The 24,870-nt window shown below is 33.8% G+C and overlaps 1 protein-coding gene across 1 annotated transcript in view; it reads left to right on the forward strand.

The window, feature by feature from the left end:
- The window catches only part of Pja2 (praja ring finger ubiquitin ligase 2), a 71,473-nt gene that overhangs the window by 17,254 nt on the left and 29,349 nt on the right, over positions 1-24,870 (forward strand). The window contains exons 2-5 of the mRNA XM_076856935.2: positions 6,137-6,252; positions 7,780-7,980; positions 10,946-11,990; positions 22,819-23,004. Of these exons, the coding sequence (XP_076713050.1) occupies positions 6,222-6,252; positions 7,780-7,980; positions 10,946-11,990; positions 22,819-23,004 (1,463 nt within the window). The 5' untranslated portion in view covers positions 6,137-6,221. The remainder of the gene's footprint in view (positions 1-6,136; positions 6,253-7,779; positions 7,981-10,945; positions 11,991-22,818; positions 23,005-24,870) is intronic.

Raw genomic sequence — 24,870 nt, forward strand, 5'->3', positions numbered from 1 at the left:
TCTCTAGCACCACAAAAACAAAACAAAACTTATGTACCCCATTTTAATGAGCAATCTTCCTAACTAAATGACAGGTGAAGTTGAGGAGAATTTTATTTTATTTTTCTCCGTAGTACTGGAGATTTAATCACTAAACTATATTTCTAGCCATTTTTATTTTGAGACAGAATCCTGCTAAGTTGCCTATCTGGCATTGAACTTGTGATCCTACTACCTCAACCTCCCAAATCACTGGGATTACAGGAGTATGCCACCGTGCCCAGTTCATTTTGGTTTTTAATGGGCTGATTTTATTCTTTCATGGCAATTTGTCATGGCAGTCACCCTTTATCTCGGCTCCCTTAACCAGTTATAGTCCTAGGATCAGCTGAACAATTTTTCATTTGTGTATGTGTATCAGTTATCATATGTGCTTGTGAGTAGAAGATGTGAAAACTCTATAGATAGGTTGAAAAGAGTATGCAAGTGTAAAAAACTTTGTTATTCAAAACACATATCTACTAATTTCTTGAAATATTTGCCTTAGCAGCTAAAAATAAAGATGAACTAATGTTAGTAAACTACATGGTACTTAATTCCAGCATATACGAAACAGCTTCCTAACAATATTTGTCATCATTTGTCATCAACTCATTTTGTCATAAAGTTCATATTTCTGAATTTTTACCTCCAGTGTGCTAAAAAGTGTAAATTATCAAAATTTTGTGTGTCTAAGGAATTACTTTACTAAAAGGAACTGCAGGCTAAATAAATTATAGAAGTTTATTTTAGGAAAAACTTTAAGAACATTTTAGAGGTGTATGTATAAAGTTAAATACAGGAGTATGTAAAATAAATATTCTAATGGGATTCAAAAGAGTAGTCAGGACTTTCCCTTTAAGTAAGAGTCATATTTCTCAAACACCCTTTCTTTTTCTAGAAAAGACACTTTAAAAGTGACTTATTTCTCTGGGCACCATTGCGCATGCCTGTAATCCCAGCAATTTGGGAGGCTGAGGCAGGAGGAGTTTAAAACCAGTCTCAGCAGATTAGCGAGGAATTTAGCAACTCAGTGAGATCCTGTCTCTAAATAAAATATAAAAAGGGGCTGGGGATATGGCTCAGTGGTTAAGCACTCTGGGTTCAATCCCTGGTACCAAAATAAATAAATAAATTTTGAGTTATTTCTTAGCTCCCCATAGATGGCTCACAAGCTACCAGTTAAAACTTCTGGAAGTTCGACTGATTCTCATTTACTCCCCCAACCCCTCTCTGCCTAAAACTTTATTTAGATCAGTTGTTGAAGTAAGTGCTTCTGATCCAGTATGTATTTAATGAGTGCAGGTTCTTGAGCAGCAGTTCCAACATTGCCAACAGAAGACAAGTATAAATCATTTTGATATTGCCAACTTCCAACACTTTTCACGTTGATAATAAGTAGATCTTCTAAAGTGAGAAAATACACTCTCATGAGATGATATTAGAAAACTTTTTTCTAGTAATAGATGGAAAAGTTGGGCTGGGAAAATAAGAAAATCCAGGGGGCTGGAGCTATGGCTCAGGGGTGGAGCGCTTGCCCAGTATTTGGGAGGCACTGGGTTTGATTCTCAGTACAGCATATAAATAAATAAAGGTCCACTGACAACTAAACAATATTAAAAAAAAAAAGAAAGTAAGAAAATCCAATATTTAAGCACATGTTTTTATTTTATTTGTGTTTGTTATCCATTGTAGGATAACAATATCCTTCAGTAAACATAGTAGTTCAGACATTTATCACACAGTTTCTATGGGGCAGAAAATCAGGAGCAGCCTCGCTGGGTGGTTTTGGCACAAGGTCTCATGAAGATGTACTCAAAATGTAAGCTGAAACTGCAGGTATCTGAAGGCTTGACTAAAACTAAAGGATCTGCTTCCAAACTGGCAGAAGACCACAGTGCTTTGTGGCTATTGGCAAAAACTCTTTGATATTTCAACATGTGGATCTTTGCATGAGACTATTTGAGTGTTCTCATGATATGGCCCCTGGCTTCTCCCAGAGATTAAGCTGAGAGACAGCAAGGAGGAAGCTATCATGCCCTTTATGCCTATTCCTGTATATCACAGTCTTATTTACCAGATTGTCACCGAAAGAAAGAAATCGTGAGAGAATCCCCTAATACTAAGAGCAGCTATGAACTTACTCAGGTATCATTGTTGGAGTTTGAATCCAGTATGCTCAAACACATATCATATTTCATTATATTATCACATTTTCATCAGAGAAAAAAACACAAAATTGTCTGGTTCATTCATTCAGCTACTGTTTTAACGTATACTACGTTAGACAATGTAATAGACTAGTACATTCAAATAAAATAAGGCCCTTTTCTGAAAGTTTACTGGTTTATTATATGGAGTTAAGAGTGGGGAGTATTCTATTCCTGTACTTCTCTTTATGTTCCTTCAAATGTTGTCTATATGGCCTGTTTATGGAGCTGTTGGCATAACATATCCTAATTAAAATGCTAAAAATGATGACTTCTAGGTTAGTAACTGGAAGATCTAGAATTGTTTCCTTAATTCACTCCTTTAATTCTTAGCAACACATTTATATATTTTTTTTTAAAGTAAGAAGTACATTAAAAACCCAAACCATTTGAAATGAATAAATGTCATATGTAGAGAAGAGTCATATGTTATTTATTAGGTGAATAATACCTAGAACAAGAGACTAATTCAGTAGAGACTAATTCTGTAGAAATATCTACAGAAAACTAAGAGTAAATGTTCCTATTTTACTTTATATACAGACTTGGAACAGATAAACTAATCATTTTAATCCTGATCCATAACTATGATCTTTATTTTGTTCATTTCCCTTTTCTCCCTTTTCTGTTTTTTTTCTTTAATACTTCAGAGATAGAAGCTAGAACACTATTATAACACATGATTACAGTGGCCTCAGATAAAATAGAGATAACTGATATCTATATAGATAGTCTAGTCTATGTATTATTCACGAAACAAGAACCATTATTGAAAATAATCAAGAAGAAGAACATTAAAAGAAACAAAAAATATCACTATTACTAATGGAAGACTAGAAAAGTATATGAAATATCCCAGTCCAAAGAGTAAAATTATGAAAATTTTAGAGACAAAGAATTAATCCATGTGGGCCAAATACAGAGATAATAGGAAGAAAGAAAGGCAAAACCTTGTCTGTGTGACACTGATAAGACGTGTTGAAACTGAAAAGGCGCAGCCTTTACTATATAGGAGAAATTTTTAAATGGCCTGCTCCTAAATAAATCCTTATGAAATTGCAGATACTAATTATTAAAACAAGATTTTAAATATTCCACAGAAAAAAATTTAGTTTACCTCTAGAAAAAGAAGAAGTAAATTTGCCAAAGGCTTTCTTAATAGTAACAAGGAATACTAGAAAACAGTGTGTTTCATAGTCTAGAAAAAATGATTTGATCTTGAACTACACTTAATTATGAGAGAAAGAGAAAAAATATTTTCAGACATGTAAGGACTCAAGAGTTTAGCTCCTCCCTATACTTCCCCCAAAAATTTTTAGATGATTTTCTAGGAAAGAAAAATAAAAGAAAAATATGGAAATCAAAGCAGGAGACTAAACTCAGTAGTGCAATCAAAATTACCACAAAAGTAGTTGGTAATAGGCCTTGATAACAAATAGATCAGGATGTTGGAGGGTTAAGAAACAGTATTTTCCATGATTCCTATACTCTTTCCAATTCCTTCCTCTTATTCTCTTAACAGCTTTCCATTCAGGCTTTTGAACATAATATTCTGTCAAAGGTGCCCTTAGCAAGATCTGTGGTATCTTCTGTGCTGATGGTCAAATATAGGTACTCACTGTACTTTACCTTTTGGCCCAGTGCATTGGTTATTCTTCCTGAAACGCTTTCTTCTCTTGACATATACTCCTGATTTTTTCTTTTCTCTTGCTGGCCTCTCTGTTGTTTTTTCTGGTACTTTTCCCCCTGACTTCTTAAAGTTGAATTGTTGCAAGACTCAGTCCTTACACTTCTTTATTTCTCTATGTATGCTTAATTACCTCGTCTGAGCTCATGCCTTTTTAAGTATTATCTATGCACTAACAACTACCAGATTATACTAACAGCTCAGATTTCTTTAGTCAACTCTGACTCCTGTATAATGTTTCCACTTGAATACCTAATAGCTAAAACTTAATACCCAAAATTAAAGGCAAGATATTTTCTCCAAACCTACTGCTTTAACAATTTTCCCCTCTCTTTTTTCCAGTTGCTCAGATGGTAAATCTAATAGTCATCTTTGACTCCTTTCCTTCCTTCATATCCTTTATGAGTAAATATTGTTAGCTCTGTTTTCATAAAATATCCAAAACCTATTTTTCACCACCTCTGTTTTTTACCCTGATCTGAACCACTATGATCTCTTGCCAGTATTATGTTGTGAGCTTTGTAGTCAGGCTCCCTGCATTTGGCCTTGTTCTTCTTTAGGCTATTAAACATATTCAGCAAAGTAGGTGGAGGGGTCCTACTAAGCCAAAAGTCAGATAATGTCTCTTCTCTACTCAGAGTTGTCAGTGGTTTTCCATCTTGAAATAAAATCTGCATTTCTTGCATTATCCTATAAAAGCCTGTGTAATATGTTCTCCTTCATTCCTCTCTCCTTGTCTCTATTATTTTCTAACTTTATTAATTTCTTGCTCATTCTCTCTGATACTGATTATTACTTGATTATTTCTGGAAGCTTTCACTTCACAAGTTCTCTGTATTAAGTCTAGAATCCTCTTTCCCTAGATTTACACATTTCCCTTCTTTACTCCAGATGTTTGTATCAGGGATCCCTTTTCAGTGAAGTTGTTCACCCTCAACAACTGGTTATTCTCTGCCTTTTTTTTTTTTTTTGCCCATAATATGTATTATTTAATTATTTTGTTTAGTGTCCATGCCTCATATGGTAATCTTAGAAAAGAAGAACTATTAATCCAATATGTAGTCCTTGTATCTGCAGCTCTGAAAATAGTGTTTGAAACATGGTAGAATAAGCCCTTATTCTAAGGAAAAGATTTTGGGTAAAATATTTGTCATATATACTGATATCCATAGTCAGTCTTTTAAGATTGCCATGTACTCCACTGTGATCTGTGAATATTCAAGTTATTTAAGGATTATTTTTCTTATTAAAACAATGTTAATTAGCACCTAGTTTTTGTCAGTATGCTAAGATTGTTTTTTATTTAAGATTGTATTTTATTCTCTATCTATTGCTTATGATCTGACTTGGTCCAGATACATTAGAGGATCACAAACTGTTGATGAACTTGTGATTCATATGAGTGAATGTGGGTGTGTACCTTATGTATGCTAATATGTAACTGTTAGTGGTCAGATAGATAACACACACAATTAAACTCATTTGCTGAGCTGTCATCTTTTGGACTAATGGTAGGCAAATGCAGTGGCTCAAGTGTTTAAATAACTAAGGTTTCTTTAAATAAAAAAAATTGAGCCTTTATTAAGTTTAAAATAAAAGCCACAAGTTGCAACTTCTCAAGGAGTAAATAGATGGTTTCATTTCAAAACAGAAGAAAGTTTTTTTGTGTTAAATGGTACATTGTAGTTTCTTGTGACTTAGACTAGACTTATTTGGGTTTACTTCATCAATTGAGTGTTGTGAAGAATAAATACATCATTATTTACACATATTATTATTAGCCATTAAACATTTTAAAAATTGAGTTTGCATTCTTACATTTAAGAATTTTAACAATTTTAGGGGTAAAGGGAGAATAGTACTTGATGAAGAAGCAGTGATAGCATTATAGTAGACTCACAAATAGTTTGGTTAGTCATGTATCTCAGCCAGCATTTTTTCCAATGTATTTGCTTATACTTATAAATTATATGTGTATTGTCAGTGGCAATAATAAGGATGATATATACCAAGGGCAAGATTTTTCAAGAGCAGATATAAATCTGAATTTCATATAGCTTGTTTTGATAGTTTTGAGGGTGTTTGATTTGTCAGATCAGGTTATGTTTTTTCTGAATTATGAAGCTAACAGAAAATTAACTAGGAGGAGAAGTATCAATCTTCCCATTTTTATTTTGTGCTTTCATAACTAATATTTGTTCAATCCATTGTTTCTTTGTAGGAATCTTTTGCAGCTTATCCACTGTGTGAATAAAACTAAATCACATCCATAATTCTACTAATTGGGCACACAGTAACTGCCATATATGTCACAGTACACTGAAAAAGAGCCATCAGGTAAGGAGGATGTAGTTCTTCTACATTAAAGACTTCTTGTTTTTCTCTTCTGTATACTTCTCTCTGTATACCTTTTGTATAATATGTGACATGTCATCATCTGATATATGGTTTAAAGGCTAGTTTTAACTAAACTATAAAGGCTAGTTTTGATTCATGTATTGTATATTTGTAAAGCTTAATTTCTAACTTTTGATATAAAATAAGTGGGAATTCTGATATTCTTTTCCATACCTCTTGGCTTCTGTTGTGCCTTCCACTGTAGACTATTCGTTTGGTTGTTAATGATATTGGTTCTTAGACTTTTGGACAAATGGCCTAAACACTTTATTTTAACTTTAGTTTTTCTATTTTCAAAATAGAATACAGAATCCACCTAAAGGTTGTTTAAGGATTAAATAAGATAGCGAAACACTTGATATTGTGCTATATACACATGTTTTTCTTTGATGCTCAGAAGTTATTATTTTAATATAGGAAAACAAAAGTACGAAACTGTTCCATTTTTGACTATTCGGTACACATTCTGCTCCTGCCTACTATATGTATATTATATGATTGACTAAACAAACTTAGACTTTATATATATGTGTATAAATATAATATGCTATTTAGTAAAAGATGCTACTGTTTACTATTATGTATCATTCAGTCATCAAAAATTAACATCCACATTTAAATGTTGGTGGCTTTTTTTTTTTTTACCATAATGTATACCATTCACACATAGATTTGATAGATAAGGTTGCATCTGTTTAACTTGGTCTGTGACTGTTTTCTTATGGAGAATTTTATTGACCCTAGGCTTTGGGACATATTTTATTGTGATTTGCATGGAACACATACCATTTTAAGAAGTTACCTATCACCTTTGATAGGAATGTATTTATTCCTGAAAGGAATTGAAACCATCATATTGTGTTCTAGAAATTCATTATATTCATATTGAGCACTTATATGAAAGGTACTTTATTTAGGTTATTTGGAAGATCACTCTCCAATCCAGAGAGAGCTTTGGTGGTATAATAATTTGGTATGTAAAAATATTTTCTGGTAGATTTCATTATAAAAATGTAAAATACCAGCCAGGCATGGTGTCACATGCCTGTAATCCCAGCAACTAGAGAGGCTAAGGCAGAAGAATCACAAGTTCAAGGCCAGCTGCAGCAAATGAATGAGCCCCTAAGCAACTTAGCAAGACCATGTCTCAAAGTAAAAACTAAATAGGTCTGGGGTAGTTCAGTGCTTAAAGCGTACCTGAATTCAATCCCCAGTACTGGGGGAAAAAAATCCAAAATACCTTTGATACCTTAGAAGAACCAAATTTTGAAAGGAAGAGGCAACTAAGTTGTGTTATGAAGTATTTCATGTTGTCTTATTTAGTGTGTGAAAAAAAGGTTTTAAGATACTAATAAGGTGCACTTGATATTCAGTAGCATATGATTTAGTAAATGATAATATAAATGTTAGTTCCTCTCTAACTAGTTATCATTGATGTCCTTCTTTTGTTGTTGATGTTTTCTTCAGCAATGGATCAAGACTCCAACAAGGCTGGTTGGCCCAAACCAGCAGGAGGCTATCAGACAATTACAGGCAGGAGATATGGAAGAAGACATGCCTATGTCAGTTTTAAACCATGTATGACCAGACATGAAAGAAGCTTAGGTCGGGCTGGTGATGACTATGAAGTGTTGGAACTAGATGATGTTCCAAAGGAAAATTCCTCAGGTATGTAACATGTTGTTCTAGGGTTATTAATAAATACATAGGAATTGGTCTTATAATATTTCAGATTTTGAGTGGGTTTTATTTATGTGTATGAATGTAAATATAGTACAATTTCCCATCAAGAAATTCTATATTGAAATTTTTATTAAATTTACTATTTGGGGTGGGGGGAGGGTACCAGGGATTGAGCTCAGGGGCACTTGAACACTGAGCCACATCCCCAGCCCTATTTTATATTTTATTTAGAGCCAGGGTCTCACTGAGGTGCTCAGCACCTCGCCATTGCTGAGGGTGCTTTAAACTTGTGATCCTCCTGTCTCAGCCTCCCTAGCTGCTGGGATTACAGGCATGCACCACTATGCCTGGCTAAATTTAATAATATATACATTTAAACACAGAAGGAAATAGAATATGAAGAAACATTAAAATAGAACAATATTGTTATGGAAGTGATTACATTATTACATCCTTTTTGCAAAAAACTATTCTTTTCAGCAGCAACAATAAAACTCTTTTTAAGGTAAACTGAGTATATTTTTCCCTGCATACTACATTTAAATACCTCTTCTTTTAGATTTTACCCTCTAAATAATTTAACTCAACTAGTTTATTTTTTAATCACTTTATAAAATACAAAAGTCAAGTAATGCTTAGTTATTCTAATAAAATTTCTTAATTACACAGGGATTTGAAATGTATTTTTCAGATATTGATATATTGTACCTATACATTTTTTTCCTGTCAAGAAACTTTGGTTTTTTAGTACCAGGGATCGAACTCAGGGGCACTCAATCACTGAACCACATACTCAGCCCTTTTTTGTGTTTTATTTAGAGACAGGGTCTCACTGAGTTGCTTAGTGTCTTGCTAAGTTGCTGAGGCTGGCTTTGAACTCATGGTCTTTGTGCCTCAGCTTCCCTAGCTGCTGGGATACAGGCGTGCACCACCGCGCCCAGCTCCTGTCAAAAAACTTTTAATCAAACAAAAATCTCATAAGAAAATACAAGAGCATAATGAGAAAGTGTAAATATTAAGAAAGAAACACAGCAATATATAAGAGGCATATCTAACACTGGTTTTTGAGAGGTGAAAAAAAAGTTCAGGGGTAGAGGGGAGGCTAGTTCAGTGTACATTTTGGAACCATGTACCCTGCTAATAGGAATGCAAAATGGAAAATAGTATGGAGATTTATTAAAAATAGGCTGAGTGTGGTGGTAGATGCCTATAATCCCAGTGACTTTGGAGGCTGGGCAGGATCCTAAGTTTGAGGCCATCCTCAGCAACTTAGTGAGATTCTGTCTCAAAATGAAAAGAAAGGGCTGGGAATGTAGCTCAGTAGTAGAGTGCCCTGGGGTTCAATTCCTAGCATGCGCACACAGACACACAGACACCCCCTACACACACACACACACACACACACACACACACACTTTGTATGATTTAATAAGTTCCATTTCTAAGGATATACCGAAAAGAACTGACAGTAGGGTCTCAAAGTGAAATTTTGTACGGCCATTCTCTTAGCATTATTATTTACAACAGCCAAGTGTTCATCAACAGATAAATGGATAAATAAAATATGCCTCATACATACAATGGAACATTATTCAGCCTTAAAAAGGAAGAAAATTCTGACATATGCTACAATATGGATGAACTTTGATGATACTGTGCTAAATGAAATAAGCCAGACACAAAAAGACAAATGCTACATGATTCCACTTAAGTGGTCAGAAAGTAGAATGCTGATTGCCAGGTCAAAAGGGAAATAACTGTTTAACAGATAGGGTATTAGTTTGGAAAGTTGAAGAAAGTTCTAGAAATGGATGATAGTGGCAGCTATACAACAACATGAATGTGCTTAATATCAGTGAACTTAAAAATGGTTGAGGTGGTAAATTTTATGTTATGTATATTTATCATAATAAAACAAAACCAAAAATCATATTGGTCCTTAAGGAGGATACAATCTAATAGGCAAAACAGACAAATAATCATTAAGCAAAAATAAAGATAAAATACCTGACCCACTTAGTGAGGGTAATTATACATTTTTAACTGAATTCACCATCATTTTATCTCAAGCAATAATTCTAGAATATTTTTACTGTCATTTATATCTAAGAATTTAGATTAGTAGTTAAGGTCATTCTAATAAAGAAGCTTGTGATAAGATTAAACTTCATTTATTTTATAATTTATAAATTTTTGTTCCAACAAATCTCAGTGTCTTTATTATTAAATTAATGATGAAAGATAGTCATGCTTAAAGTAATTTATGGTATAGATTTTATTTGATTCATGTTTTAGACTTTTGACAATCTATGGCAAAGAGAGTCAACATACTGAATTTTTGTTGTTTTTTTTCAGTCATAGCTATAATACATCTAAAATGAACTCATTATAAATGTCTTACAACAATTCATTTTGGAGATAGAAATCATGTGTCTAGAAACAGACACAGTCTTTTGAATTAACATCAAAACACAATGGTGTCTCACTTCTCTTAGATTCTATTGCTGTTGATGTCTGTCATAAGTACTTAAGAAAGTTTTTCTTTTTTCTTTTTTTCCACCTGTATTGTAATAAAAGTAGGTAAATTTTGAGATTACAGCAAGGGCACATTAATTACTCCATTACTCCACTTATACTTCCCATTGTTTATTCTCTCATAAGCTTCTCCTTTATGTGGCTTGCAGAAGGTTTTAGGTATTACTTAGGCAAAAAACCATCTGCAAAAGAAATATGAGGGAGAATATATTGAGAATCTACACAAGGGCATAAATGAACTCATAGGGTAACCATTCTGCCTTGCCAATTAAGTTAGGAAGCAATAAAATCAATTGCCACATCACTCATTTTCAAATAGGTAATAATTGGTATAATTTCCACATAAATGATAGTTATTCCATAAAATTTATCTAAATTAATCTTTTCAAAATGTCTTCTTTTGTTCTCTATGAAGGTTCCAGTGCATTGGATCAAGCTCATTCTTTACCCAATGAACCCATATTTGAAAAAAGTGAAACAGAAATTCCCACTTGTGGTACAGCATTGGATCAAACCATTGAGAGCAGTCCACCCGCTGCTGCTGTGCACCAGAGTGAGGAAGGCAGGGAGATCTTAGGAAGCAGTGAGAATGTTCCTAATCACTCTGAGGGAGAGTACACTCCAGGAGCTTGTAATGCCTCAAGTGTCCAAAATGGAATTGCGTTGGTTCATACTGACTCTTACGATCCAGAAGGCAAACACGGAGAGGATAATGACCATCTTCAACTTTCTGTACAAGTTGTGGAAGGTGATAAATATCAGGATGCATTAGGCAATACAGTAATTGAGTTGGAAAATGGAGAGGCAGAGGCATACAATGGTCTTTCACCAGTTCCCTCTCTTAACTGTGAAATAAGAGATGAGTTTGAAGTGTTAGATTCAGCACCTTTAGTGAAAAATTCCACTGGTGATACTGAGTTTGTCCATCAGAACGGCCAGGAATTAAAGAGGTCCTCTTCTGAAGATGAAGTTGTTAGAAAGAAACAAGATAATACTGACCAGGAAAGACAAACAGAAAATTCAACTGAAGATGCCACCTGTATTCCTGAGCGTATTTGTAGTGAACAAAATGGCAGTGATAGGGACAAAAACCGTGGAAGTTCTCCTGAACAGGTAGTGAGGCCAAAAGTTAGAAAAGTGATAAGTGCAAGTCAGGTGGACCAAGAAGTGGGTTTTAATAGGCATGAGGCTAAACAAAGAAGTGTTCAGAGATGGAGGGAGGCTTTGGAAGTTGAGGAGAGTGGCTCAGATGACCCCTTAATAAAATGTGAAGAATATGATGGAGAACATGACTGTATGTTCTTGGATCCACCCTACTCAAGAGTTACACAAAGGGAAACAGAACATCACCATGTAACACCTGAAAGTGGAGCCACAGCCGGAAGGCAAGAAGTTCGGGATAACAGCTTTTGGAATGGCTGTGGAGATTATTACCAACTCTATGACAAAGATGAAGATAGGTAAGTCCTCAGGAAGTACTTGGTCAGATTATGTTGAATAAAGTGGTTTATTTCTAGTGTGAGGCTTGATGGGCTCTTGGGTATGATCAGGAACTTAGATATTTTGACTTATAAATATTCTTAGTGAGCATTAATCGTTAGAATTTTTCATAGGTACTTTGTTTTAGACATTATAACAATCTATAGAAATTAGAAATTCAGATAATGATTATTAGTTATTAAGAGTAAAGATGCTAATTATTTCAATTCATAGTATTTCAATGAATGAAATGCAAAGTACCTGTTTGTTATATTAAAAAATTCTACATAAAGCCAGTTTGGGGTTTAAAAAGTGATTAAAATCACAGGAATTATTGACTAGTAATATTGCATTAAGGTTGCAAGTAGTTGTTAATGTCATCTATTTCCCTTTTTATTGATTCTTCCTGTTGCTCTTCCTTTCATTAGGTTTACGTTTATTTATTTATATTTGTTAGCATTTAAAAATTATCATCAACCACTACGTTTGTAAGTACTGCTGTGTCCCCCAATAGTAACTGAGGAACTGAAGCACAAAGAATTAACTAACTTCTAAGGTTACAAAGTGACTGAATGATAAAGCTGGAATTTGAGTTCCTATTCTTAACTCCAGAGGCTATGTTCTTCACTGTACTATGCTATTTTCAAGAGAATGTGTAACTTTTCTTATCCTCAGCATTCTGACTCCTTTTACATACACAATTCCTTTTTTTTCCCCTCCTAAACAATAGGACATCAGAACAAAATGGAGAATTTGTTTGTAAAACTGGTGAATTTTCACCTCCTCAGAGTCCAAACTTTCATGCATCCTTTTAAGCTGTTACAACCCTGACAGTGCAATTGTAAGATTTTTATTAACTAGTAAAATAATCATCTTTTTTTAACTAGATGGTAGCATAAAGGAAAAAATTTATCATTTCAAATATGAATGAACTTTACTTCATGTCATAAAATAGTGAACATTTGATTGTTAAGTATGAATTAAGTATAATATAGTATGTTCAACTTATTTTAGAAAACAACTAAAATATAATTTCTATTGCTATCATGAAGCTTATAAGCTTTAAGGGATAGCAGAAAATTTTAGTGTACTGTTTTTTAAGCTAAGAGTAAATTTAGTTAAGAAGTTTTGCTTGACTTCTGTTTTTTCAGTTTGATTCTACAGCTTTTTATTCAAAATCCACAAAATTATGAAAACAGAAATTGGCTACAAAAACTTGACCCAATGTTAACCTTCTTGATAGCTGATCTGAATCTGATCTAAAATGAGGCCCTTTTTCCAAGTATTCGTGCATTTTAATACAGAAACATGAATCTGCTCAGTTATTAGTTGTTGGCCTGAATGCCTTGGGTGTTGTTAAGTAGTATTTCTAAACCTGGTGTGTATTGGGGGTGGGGGGCAGGGTATATCTAAATTCCTCAACATAGTCAACCCTAAGATTTTTGGATTGGATTGTGAACCTCTCTTGTATCTCTAGGTTACTATGAAAGAAAAGGTCTTTGATAATCTATCTTTTGGAAAACATAAGGATGTTGCATTTTTTTCTTAGTTATATTTTTGATTCTTAGAAGAAAATTGCTTAACTTGACTATGCCTTCACCATTGTGAGAACACTAATCAAAAATGGAAACCCCATAGTTTTGCTTGTTTTTTTATGGTCAGGTTGAATATCATATGATGAAGTTAATGAAATATCATGTTTGTCAGCCCTCAGAAAAAGGGTAGTTTCTTTAGCTTCTGGGTTTGGGTTTTTTTTGTTTTGGTTCAAGGGTTTGAACCTCCCCCCAGCTATGGAAATGTTACTTTGCCTAGAAGGACTCTGGACTTTAAATGGTTATATGGTATTTTCTTAGTATATTTATTTGTAATTTTTTTCCTGAAGTGATTGGTTAGCATTATTAATGATGACTGGTTTTCTTTGTTTGTTTGTTTGTTTGCAGGGGAGGGTAGTTACTGGGGATTAAACTCAGGGACACTCAACCAGTGAACCAGATACCAGCCCTATTTTGTATTTTATTTGGAGACAGGGTCTCATTTAGTTGCTCACTTTTGCTGAGGCTAGCTTTGAATTTGCCATCCTCCTGCCTCAGCCTCCTGAGCCACTGGGATTACAGACATGTGTCACCGAATTCAGTGTGTATGTGTGTGTTTTTTTTGTTGTTGTTTTGTTTTTGTTATTTTCCTAAGAAATAGAATATACAGATAGGATAAACACTTATAGTTAATAGAAACATTAGTAACATTGACTTACGGAACTTGTATTAGGGTGTGTCATAACAATGGAACTGATTTTGTAGCATTATTTAAGACACATTGAAATGCTAGAAACAACTTGGGTGTTTTTGTTTTTTAAGAATCACAGAAATAAGTTTTGAAGCATAGTGCTTCTACTTTCCATTCCACTTATATTTGCATACATAAGTTTTAATATATATTTTAGGACCTTATTTCAGTAGTCAGAATAGTGTCAAGGAGTAATTTTATTTCTATGCTTCTTCATTCTGTTTTTCTATACTAACTCCCTTCCAAATATTATAGATGCCTGAATGCCTTTTAATGTGATGCCTCTGAAGGTTAAAATTGAATAGCCATACCATTCTATTTAGTTTCATTTTGCCCCTTGTTCATCTACCTGATGTTTTACTGTTGCCCTGTGCAGCGATGATATTAGCAGATTGGAGAAATAGGGAAATGATGGCTCGACTTTTCTCAGTTTTTTGAGAAGCAAAGTATGAAGAGCTGATTCTCAATTTGCGCCTGTGAGCTTTTGTTTTGTTTTGTTTTGTTTGAGTTGATTTCTCTGCTGTGTAATACTAAAGGTGATATACTTGAAACATTTTTTTTGGGGGGGGGGTCATGGTTATATTATAAAAGTGATAAATCATGCAGGGATAGTGGCAGAAGACAGTAATCCCAGTGACTCCAGAGGCTGAGACTCAGTGGTAGAGCACTTGCCTGACATGTGTGAGGCCTTGGGTTTGATCCTCAGCACTGCATATAAATAAGTTAGTAAGTAAGTAAGTAGATGTCAGCCTCTTAAAAAAGACTAGGGATTAAAACTCAGTGGTGAAGAACATCTCTGGGTTCAAACCCAGTTCAAAATAAAATTTAAAAAAAAAAATAGAAAGGCAACAAATAAAACACCAAGGAACATAACTAAAATTTATTGTGACATTTTTTAGATATCAGAACTTGGGCTACTTTTTTAAAAATACGGATTTTGTTTTATATGTGGAAAAATATTTTTAAAAATGCATGATCGCCTTCTTCTCTGAAAAATTCTGAGGGATCACTTAATCACATCTGAAATGTTACACTCTGTGGGGATAAGCATTGCAGCTGGTAGCATTGCTCTAGGCTCCTTGACAGAAATGGAGCACCACCTTATTAAATTAGAACTGCAAAGGGAATTTTAATTTTAATAGACAGCATATAATTACAAGACTTGGAAATAGACCAAAGAGTTAAGGTTAGCACCTTACCCTTTTGAAATATACCCTGAGAACTTTAGTAACTGAGAATAAGATGTTGAGTTTAAAAAAAAAAAAAAAAAAAAAACTTTCAGCAATACTAGTACCTGTTAACCTTGGGCCTGTTTTGAAGAGAGGCATGCCATCTGCTGACCATTCCTTATAGCACTCGAGGGTTTTTTTTTTAGGGTTTTTCTGTTCCTAGGACTTAACTTTCCTTTGAAAATGTTAAAAAATAATAAAAATAATTAAGGGAAATGTCAGGACAACTATTTTATTGATATTATTGGGAGAATTTGTCATTTAGTTGATTTCAGCTTGATATATTGATTTCAATAAGGTTTATTGAAATTTTCTTAAGTAGATGTCAGTTTATTTCATGTGCTCTATAAATGTATGATAATAGTGATCCCTGTACACATGGTATTCAGCAGCCTTATGAAGAAGACAAAATTGTTGTCTTCTTGTTATGAAGAAACTCATTGTTGAGGCTATTAAGCTTTTCTGTATTCTATATAAGTTAGTTGAGAGTCATGAAGAAAGAGGTCCCTAGACAACCACAGCAACAAATAAAACATCTATAAACAGCCTAAACAAAGATCTTTAAGCACATGCTCCAACATTTTAGCAAACTTTTAATCTTGTTTTCAAGTTCACAGAAATTTAGTAGGGAATTATAGATAAATGAATGTGTTCCTCAGGCATGCTCGGAAGTTAGTGTGTTACAACATCCTGGTATAAAGGGAAAAGAAAGTAATAAAAGATAGGCACAATTCAAAAAAGCACAGACATCTGGGTCTTGTTAACTAAGTTTAAGTAGCCTTATATATTTGAATATACTCCATTTGTATCTGCATATTGTATCACAGTTCAATGTTAGTAGTGGTGAAATGTCCCAGAATGAAAATTATGTCAAATAAAAAAATTTTCAAAAATTTCACTTTCCCTAGGTTCCTCTGTAGAATTTCATAAAAATGAGGTAAATGGCAGAAAAGACAAACCTATCATTTCCTTGGGGAATTAGGGAATGAAAGATTACTTGTGTTGGTTTTACTTAGAAATCTTATTTCTGCCTGGAATTTATATCTAAAGTATTTTTGTTCGTCTGTAAATCACATATAATTTTACTTCTATATGAAAAATTTCCTTTGCTTCACAACTGAATGGATAAAGTGGTAACATTTGAGTAAGTTGTCTACTTTTGAATGTCACTTTAAATGCTTCTTGGGAATGATACCAATGAAAGACCATATGGAGATCAAAGAGGTACTTTCTTTGCTTTTTACTTTGAGAATTTTAAAATGCTTAACTTACCTGCTTTTAAAATCCTATTTATTCTGTTGCTTTCTGGCAGTGAAAATATTTTTAAATCTTTTTGGTTTTCATTCCATATACTCCTGTCAATCTTAGTGGATAACTTTGTTTCCTGGCTTTCCTAGATAGGTTGAAATAAATGTGTACTTTGTCTCCTTTGTATTAGAATGTTATTTTTAATTTCTTCTTCAATAGAGAAGTAGTTTTTCTAATTCTGTGCTGATAATTACTTTGTGCCGATAGTTACTTCTGGCACCTTACTTATTTATTGTCCTTGCCCCTAGATTGTATCTTTCTTCCTCTCAAGCTTGAATTTTTTCTAAATCCTGGGCAAAACCTTCACTTTATCTTGCTCAGTTAACACTTGTCCTGTTTGTTTTCTCTTTCACTGCTAAATTTTTAGTATTAATATTCCACATATAGTAACTGCCTTAAAATCCAATTTCCAGTATTAGTTCTATATTCTCTAATGTTAAGAGTGACCTCCTAATTTCCACATCTGTTCATTTTTTCTCAGAATTCATTTTCCTTGACTTGTACTCTTCAGGCTATTTATTCATCCTTCCCTACAGTTTCTCTTCCATTGAGCTTGGTTGGTTTCTTCTTTGCTAACTCTTTTCTGGATATCAGAGGTCTGCCTTTTTCTTAAAGAGTATTTATATAGTAAATATTTTAGGCTTTGTGGGCCAAAGGCAAAAATCAAGAATATTATGTATATAACCATGTAAAGTATAAAATAAACAAACTCATTTTCTAGGTCTTGAGAAGGCAGGCAGGTGACCTAACTTGATTCTCGGTCAGAGTGTAACCTCTGGTATAAAGGAAGACAAAAGTTTAGTGGGTCACCAGGAAGCTGATAATTGTTATTAAATATAGACAAACTGGAGGTTGTAGAGTAGGTTTTCTTCGGTTAAAAAGGAAAATAGTAGTGTGCTGGTAGGAAATCCACTGAAATGTCTAAAGAGATAGATTATTTTATAAAAGAAATAATGGTTGTCTTTTTTTAAATGTTTGCTGTTTCCAAAAGTTGTACTTTTTGTCTGCAGTATTCATCTAAATATGACTATAGGCCTGAAAAGCGAATATTAATATCCCTATTTCATAGATGAGGAAATGTGACCTCACTGAAGTTTATTGCCCAAGCTTGCATCACTAGTAAGTAACTGAGACAGGATTGAGAGTTGAGAGTCATGAAGAAAGAGGTCAAATCTGATTTCAAACCTTGTTCTTAGCAATATAGGGTTCCACCACCAGTGTTAAGGAAAAGGCAGTAGTGACTGGAAATTTCACCTGATGTTAAATAGTGCTTTGTTTCTTAAGTTCTTAAGTAAAGAAATTGCCCACAGTAGGATTTTTGTTTAATTTTTTTTAATATTAGAAAATCTGTATTATAATTGAATAGTCTCCTTTTACTAATGCTCTGAAGCAGTTTAGAATTTTAGAGTTACAAATTGGTAATAGACATTAAGTTTGAAATTTTCAGAGAAAATAACATTGATAATGAAATAGTAATAGAAATTGTTCATATACTAATATTCCTCATCAGAAATGTAAAGTAACTTTTAGAACATACTTGAAAGTGTTAATTGTTGGCTCTTTTCAAATAGCTAATTGTGAACTAAAATTTCTCTATTTAAAATCATGTGGTTGCACAGTCTTTAGTACCCTCCAAGAGTTTTTAAGCATTTTATTATTCAGGCTCCTTGGACACTACTGGTAAATTATTAAAGAACCTAGGACTTTGCACTTATAGAAAAGGGAAATTCCTTAGACCAATTAAATTTAGTAGATTTTATTTGAGCAAAACAAAAACAATTCATAATTGGGCAGCTCCCAATTCAACACATATCAGCAATGTGATCAGGCAGCATTTGTAGAAAGATGGAGATGAGAAATGGAAAACAATTTAATTGACTACAGCTTAGTTTATTGGTTGGTCACTTGGTTACATCTTAGTTAATTGGCTGCAGGACTTCCTACAGCCAAGCAAAGCTTACTTCATATGATTAAATTCTGTTGGTTTGCTTTGATGAACCCAGCTCAGATTACCAGGTCCATGAACTCCCACAAATTTTATTTAACACTTATGAAAAATAAATGATATATTAAAGAAGCAACTGAACTATAATGAGTTGGACTGAAAAAGCAATAATTCTAGTCCATGAAATAATTGGAAAACAGAATCTGCAATTTTACATAGAAGGATCTTGAAAGAAATGAGATGATCTAGTTCTAAGTGAGGAAAATAGGGTGAAGTTGTTGTAAAGGGTCTTGATGGTGAGAAAAATTGTTTTGGCAAAATTTTATGATTTGGGACTAAGGTTTGGAATAGAGCGTTTGTCTAAGGGAAGAGTTGGATGTAAGAATGTTCTTGAATCATAGTGTAATGATTCATAATGGTTCTCAAAGAAGTTTAATGTTTTTATTATGTATGCCAGTATTTCAAAAGTGGGTGCCATAGGATTGGGGATATAGCTCAGTTGGTAGAATGCTTGCCTTGCATGCACTAGGCCCTGGGTTCAATCAAGCATCATGAAAAAATAAATTAATTAATTAAATAAGTGGGTGAAGGACATCAAGTGTACATAGAAGTATTTTTATTTTTATCATTGTTTATTTATTTGAGAATTTTTAAAAATTTAGCTGGCACATTAAACCTGGGATTTATTGATGGCTTCTTATTTTCCAGGCCCTGTTAAAGTGATTGATAAATTATACTTATCCCTCACATGAACTCACCAAGTTACTAGATACTGCATTATATGTACATGATAGTGAGGATATAATTGTGGGGAGCCACAATGAATGACCACACCCTTCCAGTCCTGATGCCTCAGATTCTGACCAACCACTGCATTCACTATGGCTTGGGCGGGGTCTAGCTCCAATGATAAGGAGTCTTCTTTGTGGGATGTGCCCCTAGCGTTGACTTACACTCACCTGTTCCTTGTAATCCTGCCCCTTCTGCCCGTTTTTGGATAGAACTTTCTACGAACAAGAGTTCCCCCAATAAAAGCTCACTTCCGAATGTATTGCCTCTCTTGTCAGCCTCTTGTGACTTTCTCTTGCTCTCCCTTTTGGGGAGCCTGAGGCTGAGAGCGGGGAAGCCATCTTGAAGCTTGTGTAAAGGTAAATTGTGTCTGTGTTTTATTTGGTGTCCCTGCAAATTCACACAAGTGATCTTAAGTTCAGCTGCCCACTCTGTTTGAGGGCAGCATATAATGGTACAGAAAAGTTTTCAGTGCTAGTAAGTGGTAGGTTCAAGTTCAGAAAAGCTAACTGCAGAACCTGTATTCTCACCTTGTTCCTTAGGACACAGTGTTTCTTTGTTTTGTTTTGTTTTTTATGAAATTTATTTTTTAGTTTTAAGTGGATACAATATCTTTATTTTACATTTATATAGTGCTGAGGATCAAACTCAGTACTTTGTACTTGCTAGGCGAGCACTCTACCACTGAGCCACAACCCCAGCCCAGGACACAGTGTTTTTATGCAACTGTAGCAAAATCCTGAAGATGATCAGTACATGGCTTAAGTTTTTGAAATACTGCTTAAAGAAATAAAGAGTTATTAAAGGTTTTTGGAGTGTTATACTATATATGTACCATTTAATGTAAGTTGAAAAGAAATTATATTATTACTCAGGATGGATTTTTTTTTTTTTTAAGTGAGTTGAAGGAATAGGATTAAATTCAGGAAGATCAATTAAGAGTTGACTAGAGAGGTCTAGGTTTGGATAAAAGCACTGAACCAGAGGACTTTTTTTTTTTTTTCTTTTTTAAGTAGAAATGGGGGAGATACATAAGAGTGTTTGTGCAAAAAGAATGAAAAGTAAGAAAGTACTTAAACATGAAAGATTAGGGAAGAATCAACGATAAGTGGTTTTTTAAATGAGAGCATGGTAATGCCATTAGCAAATAGGAAATTGAGGAAAGAGACTCATTTAGAAATGAATTTCATAATAAAAATATAACTTTTGAAAGGAGGGTGAGAAATCTAAAAAATGATCAATGAGCAGTTAACAATAATAAAAAGTTAGAGCTGGGGCTGTACATTCAGATGTCGTCTCCTTAGAGGTGAGGGTTATGTGTAATGAGTAATAATAACATAGACACAGGATCTGCAAGCTTTTTAAAAAAGGATCAGATAGTCAATATTTTAGGCTTTGCTGACCAAGAGGCAGAACCAAGATAAACGTGTAAAACTATTTTTAGTTCACAATTTAAATAGATAGTAGGGCTAGGTTTGACCCAAAGTTTGTAGTTTGCTAATCTTTGACATAGATTTCTTAAAATATATTGACTTTTGAACCCAGGGGCATTTAACCACTGAGCCACATCCCCACCCCTTTTTTATTTTTTATTTTGAAACAGGGTCTTGCTAGGTTGCTGAGGCTGGCTTTGAACTTGCCATCCTCCTGCCTCAGCCTCCCAAGCAACTGGGATTACAGGCATGTGCCGTAGTGTCCGGCTGCCATTCCTTTTGTATTGCCATTTAGAGCTATTCCATAATTTATTTCATTAATCTGGGAATGTACAGAAGTTTTATTTGTTGTTTCTGGACAGGCTGTATTCTTGAGTTAAATATTTTAAATGTGGTCTTTTATATAAGTATGTTGGAAATTGCCACTTTACATAGAAATCTTATGTTGTTAAAAATACATCAAAATTGAAGTTAGTAATTTAGGAAACTTCGTAATCAAGGAAACTATATCTTGTTTTAGATATTGATGCTTATATAAGTCTAGAAATGGTTTACTTGATCTTAGATTATTCTTTGGGTCACAGAACATTTCACAGAACACAAATTACTTTGGCTCGAACCCAACTGAACATCTTTAGTTGCTGTACCTAGCTATATTGCATTCCTTCTCTAGGATATTTGTACCCTGCTACCCATTGTTGACTCAAAATTGAAAGTTGGTTATTTTTATTTTTTAATTTTTTGCTTCTAATAAACCTCTTGGAGCTTAGATTAGTGCTGCTTTGCTGTTTATTAATAGCATCTTGATCTCTTGATTCATCTTTCTATAAAAGGAGGAACTCACTAGATATTTTTAGCATTATATCATGTAATTTCCTACCAATTATCACTTCCTTCCAAAATATGAACTAAGATAAAATCCCCAGTTACTGCCAAAAGAGAAACAAGCAAGCAGCCCCCTCCCCCAAAAAAGTAAAATAAAACCAGATTAGCCAAATGAAATTTTCTGAGTTTTATGAAGTTCATTATTAATCCTCTTTATTTTACCTTTTGTCTAAATATTCTGTTGAACTAAAATTCATTTTTTGTTCAGTGCTCCTTCTTAGGAATTTGAATATCCTTTTAAAAGTGTTTTGTTCTGAGTGCGGTGGCACAAGCCTTTTAATCCCAGTGGCTCCACAGGCAGGAGGATTGCAAGTTCAAAACCATCCTCAGCAATTTAGTGAGGCACTAAGCAACTGAATGAGACCCTGTCTCTAAATAAAATATAAAATAGGGTAGGAGATGTGGCTCAGTGGTCAAGTGCCCCTGGGTTCAATCCCTGGTACCAAAAATTTAAAAAAATTAAAATTGTGGTTTTTTTTAATGGTAGTAATTGAAATTTATACACAGAATGTAAGTCATTATATGTCAGTATGTAATTAGAAAGTTGTTTCAGTCAGGTCAGGTGAGCAAAAAATTTATTATTTAATCCAGATAGCATTTGTGATTACCAAATTTTATTTAAAATATTATTTAGAAATACGTCAAAACTATTGAAAGCCTATACGTAAGCACAATGGAGTTATATGCGTTAGTAAAAGAAAAAAAATAATGTGACACATCTGCAATTTGCCATATGCCCTGCTCATTTGAAAGAATTAATTCTGCTGAATCTATTTATTTCTGAATTTTTAAAAAATGTTTTAAAAATTGAATTAACACCTAAGCATGTGTGACATCAGCTGTCCCCTCTATACTGTGCTGTCTGGTTAATATTTCAAATGATAAAACTAACTGAACATGTAATGATGGTATATTTTATTTCTGTTTTGATTTGCAGTTCAGAATGTAGTGATGGGGAATGGTCTGCTTCTTTGCCTCATCGATTTTCTGGTACAGAAAAAGATCAGTCCTCAAGTGATGAAAGCTGGGAGACTCTGCCAGGAAAAGATGAGAATGAACCCGAGCTGCAGAGTGATAGCAGTGGCCCTGAAGAAGAAAACCAAGAATTATCTCTTCAGGAAGGGTATGTTAAAACAGTGAGATTTACCTTCTTATTTGTTTTTTGATGTGTATTGTATAGTAATGGTATATATCACATTTAAATGTTGGGTATGCCTCTGAATACCTTTTTAGAACCCATTCAGAACCAACAGGCTCTACTGATTTTTTTTCATGATGCTTTTAAAAGGGACAATTAAGAATACTAGTCAGTATCTTCTACAGAGATATAATGTATGCTGTCACTTTGCTTTTTAAGGAAAATTTGTACATTTAAAAGGTCCATTTAAGCTGCATGAGGTGGCACATGCCTGTGATCCCAGCAACTCAGGAGGGCAAGGCAGGAGGTTCATGAGTTCAAGACCAGCCCCAGCAACTTATCAACACCCTAAGCAACTTTGTGAGACCCTATCTCGAAAAATAAAAGGGGCTGGGGATGTAGCTTAGTGGTAAAGTGCCCCTGGGTTCAATCCCCAGTACCTAGTACAAGAAAAACAGATAAATAAGATAAAAGGTCGATTTAGTTGAGTTAGGAATGAATAAATTACAGTTGCCATTACTATACATATGAAGCATTGGCTATGGAGAATGGGCAACCTCAAGAGGGAAATCAGTGATTGTTTCACAGAAATGGAAACAGCTGCAAAAACTAAAGGTCTAATATTCTTGTCTAATTGCATTGGACGATATCATCGAAACATCAGTGAATGATGATAAACATCTTAGACTTTTCCTAACTCTAATGGGAATGCTCCTAGTCTAAGTGTTGTTCAATTTACACTGTGAAAGGCCAGATAATATTTTTTACTTCATATGCCAGTTTCTGTTGCAGCTTCTCAGACTTCTGTTGTATAAAAGTAGCTATAGGCAATATGCAAATGAATAGTTGTAACTGTGGTTCCAGCAACAGTTTATTTACAAAAATGGTGTGAAGTTGTAAATAACCTGTGGCCCATGGTGTACCATTACTTATTCTAGTATTTCCCCAGTAAGAATGATCTTGGCTTTTAGGTTGATTTCTTTCTTCAACACAAGAGCATGTATGTGCCTACACTCACAGGTTCTTTTTTAAATCACTAAAGAAATATGTACCTTTTATTATTATATGGGTTTTTGTTGACTTTTTTTTATTAAAGTCCTTTTAGCATCAATGGAAATGATCATAATGATTTTCCACTTTTGACCTGATGATCTTGAAGAATTTTTCTCATTAGATTTTCTAATATTCAACTACCCATGCTCTTTGAATAAACCAAACATGATCACATAGACATAGTTTAATGTTGGATTCTGTTGCTGTTATTTTGCTTAGTACTTTTGAGATCCTTAAGTAGGCATTGTTGGGCTGGGGATGTGGCTCAAGCGGTAGCGCACTTGCCTGGCATGTGTGCAGCCCAGGTTCAATCCTCAGCACCACATACAAACAAAGATGTTGTGTCCGCCGAGAACTAAAAAAAAAATAAATATTAAAAACCAATCTCTCTCTCTCTCTTTAAAAAAAAAAAAAAAAAGTAGGCATTGTTTCCACAATTTGGTTTCAATATCAGTTTGGTATTTGCTTTGCTAAATAAAACATGTACTTTTTTATTATCTGCATCAGTTGTTTAAATAGCTTAATTATTCTTTTAAAGGTTGTTAATATTTGCTTGTGAAATGATCTAAGTTTAGTGTAGGGGAATATCTTTTTGGATAATTTTAGTTTTTTCCCATGATAACTGGTTGGTTTTTAATATTTATTATCTCATTGTCTCTATTTTGGCAAGTTGTTTTCTAAGAAAAAAAGTACTCTTTCATCCTGTACTAGTATTAAAATTTGTGCTTCTCAAACTATATAAATTTCCTGCTTGATATTAATGCTCTAAGAAAATCTAGGTAGGATAGACAGATAATA

This window comes from Callospermophilus lateralis, chromosome 5 (genome assembly GCF_048772815.1).
Source record: "Callospermophilus lateralis isolate mCalLat2 chromosome 5, mCalLat2.hap1, whole genome shotgun sequence".
NCBI lineage: Eukaryota > Metazoa > Chordata > Mammalia > Rodentia > Sciuridae > Callospermophilus > Callospermophilus lateralis.